This window comes from Xiphias gladius, chromosome 1 (genome assembly GCF_016859285.1).
Source record: "Xiphias gladius isolate SHS-SW01 ecotype Sanya breed wild chromosome 1, ASM1685928v1, whole genome shotgun sequence".
NCBI classification, from domain to species: domain Eukaryota; kingdom Metazoa; phylum Chordata; class Actinopteri; order Istiophoriformes; family Xiphiidae; genus Xiphias; species Xiphias gladius.
The window spans coordinates 13,913,254-13,923,637 of NC_053400.1; the positions used below are offsets into that span (position 1 = coordinate 13,913,254).

The 10,384-nt window shown below is 38.7% G+C and overlaps 1 protein-coding gene across 1 annotated transcript; it reads right to left on the minus strand.

The window, feature by feature from the left end:
- Positions 1 to 471: 471 nt before the first annotated feature.
- Positions 472 to 9,480, minus strand: LOC120793922 (interferon regulatory factor 1-like). Its single transcript, XM_040134376.1, has 7 exons — positions 9,391 to 9,480; positions 7,048 to 7,147; positions 2,713 to 2,892; positions 2,444 to 2,602; positions 2,304 to 2,356; positions 2,115 to 2,205; positions 472 to 1,130 (listed from the first exon to the last, which is right to left on the minus strand). Exons 1-7 carry the CDS (start codon positions 9,478 to 9,480, stop codon positions 1,057 to 1,059), a joined length of 747 nt encoding a protein of 248 aa, XP_039990310.1. The 3' UTR covers positions 472 to 1,056.
- Between the last annotated feature and the right edge of the window lie 904 nt (positions 9,481 to 10,384).

A 10,384-nucleotide genomic window follows, 5' to 3' on the forward strand; every position in this document is an offset into this window, starting at 1 on the left:
GCACACAAACAGAACAATGAAGGTTCTGTGCGTTAAAATATCTTTCTTAAAACGTTAAAAACGAGTAAATACACAAATTCTAAAAACTCAATAAACAATAAAGGCAGGTTACAGTTTGGCTTCTTTTTATTCATCACACCCATTCAGTGAAGAGTGGACAGTAGTATAATAATGACAGTGGATGACTGGCAAATTTTCCACTGACAATCCATGTTCCAGAAGACAAGGTAATGTGCTTTACTAGCGTTTACATTTTGTTAAGGAAGGATTTTTTTTTTTTTTTTAAATCCAAAAAAACAACCGCAAAAAAAAAGAAAAAAAAAAACAGGTTGTACAGTATCATATAAATTGCACTGTTGGTTCCCTCAAAAAATTAAAACATACAAAACTATCATGAGTATATAATGGAGAAAATCTTAAAAATTGGTTAAAAAAAAAAAACAGGCACAAAGGTATAAGAATCACACACACACTCTATATATGGACAAAAAACACATATATACTGGAACTTAACTCGGCTTTGAACTCCAACCATAAACACACACCTACAAACCATTAAAGCCACATGACCGCCCTCTGTGCTCTGCACTTTATTCTACTGTATTTTGGCTAAACATCCAGTAAAACTCAAAGAAACAGTAGAGCACTAACTGATCCTGCACTTAAGCGAAATTATATCTGTTTACTCTGTGAGCTGTGGTGTGAGCTTGGCATCAGTTTAGTGAGCTTGAGGCGGTGAACCATAGTGAACCAAAGTGATGATGACAGAGGTAAAGCTTGGCTTGGAACAGGATCTTCATCTCAGCATGCTCACCAGGGAGGATGACCAACTGACTGACTGACAGAGCAATATATCTGTCCGCTTGCCCTCTCTTGTTTCTCTCGTTCAGTGGTCAGCTCAGCAGAAAGACAGCTGAAGGTTAGCAAGGAAGCCTGAAGAAAAAAAAAAACGCTTTTAATCAAATATGGGGTAAACACAAACAGTAGGAGGACGAGTCGTTGGTGCACAGCTACGGCATCAGTGTTTGTCGATGTGTGGACCGGTCAGAGAGTTCCTTAAATGGAGTTTGGACCAAACAGATCACTGTAGTTCTCTGGGTGCAGAGAGTACGGGTTATCATCACCAGCACCTGCGGAGCAGAAAACGACGTTTAAACACACATGCAAAGACAGGAACAGATTTACCACTGCAGCATGTGATTATTCACCCACATAAACATTTGCCCTACACATCCAATCTGTGTTTTGCAGCTTGGTCAACTAAGAAAAATGTGCTTTTATTCTATTTAGTTTTCAAGGTTTATCTCACAGTAATACTCCCCACAAAATTATAATTAATGTTATATATTTCCTTTGTAGGTATGCATTTACTGTAACATTATTAAATGAAAAACATGTTAAAAGGACATTTATTTTGCATTTCGTCTTTAATAAATGAATTTATTGCTTTTGTTGTGACTTGAATTTTCCATGCCACATTAAGATCAGATAACATAGAGAACATGGTTAGAAGGTGTAATGCATTTTATGCATGTCCAACAGAGGAAAGTATAGACCTGCCATTACTAAATGAAAAGTGCTGTCATTAGTTTTCATGACGAGGTGTGAGGAAACGTTTTCTTTTTTGTGATGGAAACACATCCATGGCGAAATTATAATGAAAAACAATTCATTAAGGTATTAAAGAGAAAATAGTTGAATATTGACCACTTACCATATGTTTTTCATTTAATTATGGCAGTGAATGCACACATAGAAAAGGAACTACGTGTAACAATACATATTTCCGTATATTGTTTGATTTGTTTTTATCTAGGCATTTTAAACCTTCTATATTTTGCATGGAATCATCTATGAACACACAATAACGGTGTACTGCTACCGCAGTTTGACAGACTTTTGAATTAGCTCACAAATTGTTTGAAGAAAAGATGAGACTGTTAGCCAACTATGAATTCTGGGAATAAAACAACTACCAAATACACACACACACACACACACACACACACACACACACACACACACACATATATATATATATATATATATATATATATATATGTATGTAAATGCATGTATATGTATATATTGCATGTATATGTATAGTGCCTTACAGGGCCATTGGTCCCACAGTGTGTGTGTTTTCCATCTTCTCTGCTCCCCAGTTTGGTTCCAGAGGTCAGCATTGCTTAAGTGATCCATCAACTATGCCAGACAAAGCAGGATAAACCACACAGCGTTCACTCAGTAAAATAAAATTCGCTGCATTTAGTCAGTCAGTCAGTAAATTATAGGTCTGATACCTTAAACACAGCCTCATTCTGTTCCTGGTCCTCAGGGTTGGCCTCCCACATCCCTGCACGACAACAATAACAATCATCCTTACAAGGCTACAGAGGCAAAAGTCCTTTATAATAGACATCCACAGCAACAAACCCCTCACCATATGTTTGAGTGTTGCTAAATATGTCCTCTGCAGGGGTCTCTACCCTCTGTGGTGTGTCTGAAATGGGTCTTGTTGTTGTCGGTTGCCAAGTGTACATGGTGCATGTATCATCACCTAAACTCGCCTGTCTTTCTCGGGGCCTGCTGAACCGCAGCCCTGAGAGAGGGGGGGGCAGGACAGCACCGTCAATGCATGAGGTCTCCGAGAATACTGCACATGAAAAAATGTTTGCCATTGAAGTGATACATTTTACGTGCTTGTCCTACCTCTCCTGCGTCTTTGTGTTTGTGTGCTGGGCAGCATCCTGTAGACTCTGTAGGCATTGCTGCCTCTCTTCCTGCTGTGTTCCCGCAGCTCACAGATGTCAGGCAGAGAATTCAAGGCGCAGCGGAAATTCGCTTTCCACGTCTTGGGATCTGGCTTGTCTTTGCCTGGACAGTACCGTCCTGAAGCGAACAAGCATAGAGAAAAACACTGGTCTGTATGTATGTCTAAGTTTTTCAGGTTGTACCATTTTTAACCCCCAATTTTTTTCCCACTGTTTGTACAGTTTTCTATGCGGGATTATCCGTCCCCAGATTTGCTATGCGGTAACTTCATTAAACAGGATACTTAACTTGCGCTGTAAACACAAAATTGAAAAAAAAAATGATACAGGTATGATCATCAAGACGGGGCCTCAAAATTAGTTAACAAATCAGGATCCATCCTAATAGATTTTATTATGTCAAGTGATATGGTGCTTTAATGGTGAATAGTTATTTGGTTACATTTGTCTGTTGATAAAAACACCCAGAAATGTGGGATTGCAAAACATCCAACATAAACTGCAACCCAAATTACTATCAATGTGAAATGCAAATAAATCTGATTTGCATCTAAAATCACAGCTTGTTTTGCCTGTCTCCCATTCTCATTTTTGGCTTGCGTTTCTTTGAGTTCGATGTTTCCTTTGCGCTCCTCACACAAGGAACTCTGGGAAGCACCCGCCAGTTTTCATCGCCGATTTGTAAAACTTCACTGTGAATGATAGATAACCTTCTGGCAAGTAAGTGAAGACATCTCTCTGCAGTACTCTGCCGTTTATGGTGAGTGAACGCTAACTAGCTTGGTTGGAGTTTCAAGCGTGCTTCACCTCTGACCACACCCAGCATGAATGATTGCTGTGCTTGGCTGTGGTCAGCACCTGCGGTCACGCCCACCAGTGTACATGACTGCAGCAAGGTGAGAAGTTAAACCACTGGAGGTCAGAAAAAAAAAAAGATTTTCGGGGATTGTTAAATTTCAGTACATTTCAACCCAGCGTGCTTCCGAGTCTCCTACGGCTTTGCCAATCAGCCTGACTTTTGCATGAATCACTTCAAACCCTTGTCTCTTACAGACCCAACGTAAACACCGAAAGTCATGCCCTGGGATATATATGCTGGCTAACTGCGTAGTGATACACCTACTCCTTTAGGTTACTCTTTAAAGACTAATTAGATGTCACGTAAATCGTAGGTAACACTTTGTTTTGCCCTCCCCTTCATTACGTACTCCTGCTCCTACTCGCACCGTTTGGTGTGGCTTTTAGCACCACTTGGGCGTCTAGTTTATTTTTTCTTTTTCTAAGTTAAAAGATATGTGACAAAGTGTTTTTTGTGTCTTTTCTTCCTGTTTTGAACTTTAAAAAAATCTTTCTAATGTTTGCTTGTCATTTTTTTGGTGATATTTTATACAGATATTATGTTTTGTGACACAACCACTGTTTATGTTTGGAAAGATTAAAAAAAAAAAATTAAAAAGCTACTTTGTTTACTTTTGCAATGCTCATACCTGCTGTCACCAAGGAATGTCTCGTAAGTTATTCACATTCTGTGAGCATCATTAACATCAATAACATCACAGATAATTTCACTTCACTGTTCAGCGAAAATAAACAGCATGTATTGTGCAAACTACAATGTCCAATCATCCTCTCCTGAAAAGTGATCTATAGTTCACATTTTATCATCATTTATCTTTATTCATAAAGCATACATAGTGCACACTTTACTTTAGTTCCCCGTTCAGGCAAATTACTAGTTAACAACTATAATACTACTAGTCCTACTAATACAACTATATAACAAACACTATTAAGTGTTTATTAGTGCATGATTCTGGTTTACTGATGGATAAGTTGGCTGAGTCATCCAGAGAACAGGCTTTTATACATGAGTCCATGTTCCAGTTTTGCTGAGGTTCTAGGTTTTCCTTAACAAAGTTATCCAGATAACTAAAGACACAAGTGGGTATTATAAGCCTGTTATAAACCAATTATTAATTCTTTAATATAGTGTTTATAAATGCTAATCATTTTATATAAAATACAGACTCAGGTCAGATCTTTATCGTCCTCATTAACTTCAGGATTTATCACATTTTTTTTTATCTGCAGACATCACTATAATAACTAATAACTGTGCTACTACGCTTCCAAAAAAACAAAAAACAACAAAAAAAAACTCTCACCGGCCAACCATCTATCATCAAGTGTACCGTCAAGTGACTTCATCCACTGTCTCATATTTAGCACCACAGTGTGATTTGGACCTCAGCCAGTCCTCAGAGTATAATCAGCAGCCTCAGTGAAAAAAATTACTGGAGCTTAAACAGATCCACTATGGATCATTTACAGCAGACAAGGGCTAAGAAGCGCGTGTAAAGTAGAAGCAGCTATTTCACACATGCTGCAACCTCTGACAGCCATTAATGACTTGAAGAAAATCTTAATTTTTCTGTCAAAGACATATATATATATATATATATATATATATATATATATATATATACATACATATATGTAAATATATATATATAAATATTTATAAATATTTAATCTGATAACTTTGAGCAGTTCTGTGAACTTTGACAGCAATATGATCACCCGGCACATTCACAGCAACTGAACTGGAGCTTTCCCATGTGATGTGATGCAGCTACAGTCACAAACCATGACTTTCCCAAGACAAAAATGTGTAATGGGTACCACACGTTTGCGTGCATGCAAGCGTAAGTGTGTTTGTGTGCGTGCGCGCGTGTGTGTGCATATGTATGTACCACATTTATACTCAACTCGTTGCTTAGAACAGATAAAGCAAATATATCTGGTTATGAGATTATGAAACAAAGTTTGCACAAGATAATTATTGAATTATTATAACATTATATTACATGGATATAAGTTTCTTATTCTGTGGATTCTGAACACAAATTAATCAATAAGAAAGCAAAATCCAATCAGTGTTATTTATCTGACTACTATAAACAGGTAATCAGTAATCTGACACAGATTACTTTTTTAAAATGTCCTGACGATGATAAGGCACCCATTGAATGAACTGAAAGGATTGCTATAGATTATTTGTACTTGCTTGTGAGTTTTACATGTCTTGTGAACATGTAAAATGTAAATACAAGTCTAGGCAGCAGCTGGGTTGGAAAGGTTTTAAATGTACAGTGTGTAGCTCACACTAAAAACCAAATGAACTGACCAATACTGATTGTTTTTCATCTTTTCCCAGTTTTACTCCTTTTATGTAAAGTTTGATTTTTGAGCTGGGGGAGTTGCACAGATTGGACTGAGATAACTATTTTTTTTCGTTTCTTTTCTTTTTTTTTTTTCTTTTTTTTTTTTACAAATAACTGTTGAATTGCTATACACTGGTCTTTTCTAGACTTGCTGTGCAACTCTCATCACTTATCTGGGGACTAGGATGATGCCAGGAATGTGGTAAATCTAGAAAGACATGCACTAAACAATAGAACATCTCATCCAAGGAGGAGGCAGGTCTGTCGGCCTGTCTTATCCTGGCGGATGACTAATTTCCAAAATACACATTTTGACTTTAGATAACATTCAGCAACTTATTTCTTCCAGAGAGAATGTAATTTCAAGATATGATACGCTGTACTGAGGATTATTCTTTTGATTTAAGACCATTTATTCTTCAATGAAGTCATCCAGTAAAACCAGTCTTCTTGAAAGATTTTTGGGGGGCATTTCGAACCTTCATTGACAGATTCCTGGCCAAAACTGAACCAGGGATGTTGCGAACACATGGTACACTTCTGGCCGATCACCCTAGCAGGACACTCTGTCAAAACTGAAAAATGAATGCCAAATTCGAAGTGAGGCAGGAGTCTTGGTGTATTATGCATCATTAATTCAATGTTTGTGCCTCTAAATGCTTAACAGGTGTAAAACAGTTACTGCAGTTTCTGTTTGACCTATGTGAAGGCTTTACAGTGGAACACAGTTAAATACACTGAACGCTGATGAACAAATTTGGCACACTGTGATAAATATTCTCATTATTGCCATGGTATTGATTTTAAGCTTAGTGCCCAGCTGTGGTGCCGAGGCTCCAACCCCAGCCGTCCATTCTGTTAGTTGTTTGTAAACGTAAGGTTTCTCTGCTGTGGTTTTACTGATACGTCGCCTCAAAGCATCAAAGCGCCAGCATGCAAGGTATCAGGCAGAGTGCCTCGGATTGAGAGAAGAAGAGCGGTCAGTACAAAAGACAGGTTGAAAAAAAACAGTCCGGGAAAGCGCAGTGGTATTTGTGTGGGGCTCCTACCAGTGTGCATGGCCCAGCTCCGGAAGAGTGTAGCATCTCGGTCAATACTCCAGCCATGACGAGCCGCATGCGTCCATGGGATTTGGAAGATACGCGCTGACTACAGAATAGAGTACAATAAAATAGCATTGAACAGGTTACATTGTTGCCAAGAGTATTTTTCTGATTCATGTTTTACTCTTTTTTTTTTTTTTTTTTTTGCACCCATGTCCCTACCAGTGTCAATGCCTCTGTGAGATCTACGCAGAGCTGCCAGATTTGTGTGTTTTCTGCAAAATGTTGGTTATTATGATAATGACTGAAAGACTGGGATATGGGGGATACTCGACGGTGATCTGGCAACCTTCAACTTCAAACGGCAGTGTTTGACCAGCTGCAACCTGTAGCGATGGGAATTCCGAGTCTTTTTAATGAGCCAGATCGTTCGGCTCAGCTCGGCAATAATAATAGCTCTTTCGGCTCCCAGACAGCTCCTCATTTAGTACCACCATAATTCAGCCAAGTTTAGCAATATTTCGAGCTATGATTAGTATGTTTGGACGTATATCACTTAAATTATTCAAAGTAATTATACTAAACCTTATAATCTGCAGAATACCATGATTCATTATGTCTGGCATAAAAACATTGATGTCAAAACATCAAACACTATTATACTTGTATCAAACGTTTTATTTATATTGAATGTTATATATTAGCGTTTTGCGACAAAACACTAAACACAGTGCATCTGGTCCTTGTGCATAAATTTATGTTACAAATCTAATGCTAATATGATGTCTATATCACATAAAATAAAATAATAAAATAAATAATAAACTATCAAAATACAAACTATTCGAAACAAATCCCACTCAATATGAGACACAGTGTACCACATAACAAAAAATACATAGCAATGTGCAAAACAGCAGCATCAAACCGCTTTAACAGTGAAACATGGTGAGACTGTCTTTAGGACACACTGTGAGCGTCCCCCTCCCTCCCCACCTCCCCCTTTAAACATGACAGTATGATCCTTGTCTGTCATCAGACATGATAGGTCGCACTGCAACATTCAACATTCAGTCAGCGCATGTCCAAGCAGTGTGGTGAAAAGATCATCCTATTATTCTGTCTTTTATAGAAAAAGAAAAAAGAAATCCGCTCTCAGAGCAGAGCCAGCTCCCATCGCTCGCGTAAAGGAGCCGGATAATAGAGCCGATTCGTTCTGGACCCACACATCACCAGCAGCCAGGCAGTAGCAGTAGTGGACTTCTAGATGAGCTGTGGTGAATCTCAAACTAAGGTTACGTATTTATGGTTTAAAAGTTTCAAATGTCACAGAATTGAGAATGTCTTCACTGGACAACATTAACATCAGCCGATATTCTCCTTAAATCTCAGTGGTTAAATGTTTGCTAACTTGTGAGGCAAAAAAGGCCTCCCAAAGAGAATAAAGGCATCAGGTGTTTTTTTTAGAGAAGAACTCAAGTGTCAGTAACAGTAACTGAGCTTAGTTGGCAAGAATGTTCTGGAATCAATCCAAACATTTATCCTCTTTGAAATTAGTTGGAGAAATATTTACCATTTAACCCCATCCGTCCCCCCATGAGTGGATGAAGAGCAAAGTTCTTACTGCATATGGGTCATTAAGACATGAACTTAAGTAAATAAGCCACAGCTTGTCCCACCGATGTGTTTCTTAATGTCAGGCATCATTTTATTCTGAAAAATCCTGTCAGCGGCAGCCTGAGCAACACAGACACACAGAAAGGTGAGCTCTGACGTCCTACTGACAGATTTTGCCAGAAGTTCAGGGTCTGGATGAGAAATAATAAAAGAATAATGTTTTTTGATCTGATTTAAAGATGAGATCGAGCATCGCGGTGGCTCTGTCATGAAACTCTGCCCAAAACAACAAGATGAATGACGCACCGACCTAAAGATCCTCAGGTGACATTCGAGAATGGCTCAGCAGTTGCCTCAGAGTAGCACACTTTATTTGCTAGTAACATTTTCTTGAAAATCTATCATGTAAAAAGATTCCTAGTAATTAAGATAAAAAAAATTACAACATCTGTTTAAAATCAGAGAAAGAAATCATGAAACAAGTTCAGTTTCAGGCAAGTTATATCAGGAAAAACACTCAATTCAAGTATACTTTCTGTCCTTATGTGCATACGTGGTTGCACAGATGTGTGCATATGAATAAGAAAAGAGAGATAGAGAGCAACTATGCATATTATTTTCGGCCATCTGACAAAAAATGTCCCTACCAAAGCCAAAACCAAACCTACGCCCTTGGTCTGTAGGTGTGTGTTTTGGTGTGTGTTGGGATGAGGCTGAGATGAAGGGGTCTACCTGGTCCAGCCAGCTGACCCCTGGATAACTCCCAGATTGTATCTGCTCCTCCAGCCACGGCCTCAGCCTCAGCCGGCCGGGTTGCTGCATGCTTGCAGTCCAAGCGCCAGGTGTGCAGAAAAGGTGTTCGGTCTAGACGCGTCACCACCTACACAAGAGTTTCAGCGATGATAGAAAATTTCTCAGAAGCTCAGATTAAATCAGAGGTTACTCTGGGACGCTCTTGCTCCTCCCCTGGAGTCTTCCAATCAAAGACCTTACAGTTACGACAGTCCCTCCAGTAACCTTTTTCACTGCCTAAATGGCTCCTCCAATTACAGGAAATACGTTAAATACTGTATATTGTTCACCTCATGAGTGCGACTGAGGTAGATTATGATGAAGTTGAGAGTTGTGACGGTCCTTGTACGGGTTTTTTTAACGTGTTTCCCGCAGTTCTACATTCTGAGTATAAAACTGTACAAAACTGTGGCTTATGGCCACCATAAGCATTTGTTCACAGTTCTTCAAGATCAAACCTGTGGGAAATGCACAGTACACTAGTTTGTTGCATTTAATTCCGGCATGCACGGGTCACCTGCCGAGGTAGAGTCAGTGCTAAAATTTTTATGTGATCATGTTTTTTTTTCTTGTGGCTCTGCATGAAGTTACAAAGGCAGCAGTGAGACAGTTTGTGCTCTATGTTAAGACCACCAGGTGGAAGCAGAGTTAACACAGCGTGCGGCGGATGAGCTGCTTCACATGTTGCAACGCCACCTTAACTTTTGAATAAGTTATAATATAAAAGAATTATATTAAAAGAATTTATATAAAAGAATTATCACCCATGTGTGCCTCGTTTAACACTATGCTCACATCCACATGTTTTGAACATGCAGAACATGGAGTGTGATAAAATGTTACTTACAATGCAGTTACATTATCAGATGAGCCTCGGAAATGACGACGTATGGTATATTAATATATTTTATTTGTACATAACTCACTGTATATG

Coding starts and splice junctions, on each gene's coding strand:
- LOC120793922 (XM_040134376.1), bottom strand. CDS start 9,480: ATGCAGCAACCCGGCCGGCTGAGGCTGAGGCCGTGGCTGGAGGAGCAG. Junction 2,357..2,443: donor TAGCAACACTCAAACATATG/GTGAGGGGTTTG, acceptor GTTGTCGTGCAG/GGATGTGGGAGGCCAACCCT. Junction 2,206..2,303: donor AGAATGAGGCTGTGTTTAAG/GTATCAGACCTA, acceptor TGTCTGGCATAG/TTGATGGATCACTTAAGCAA.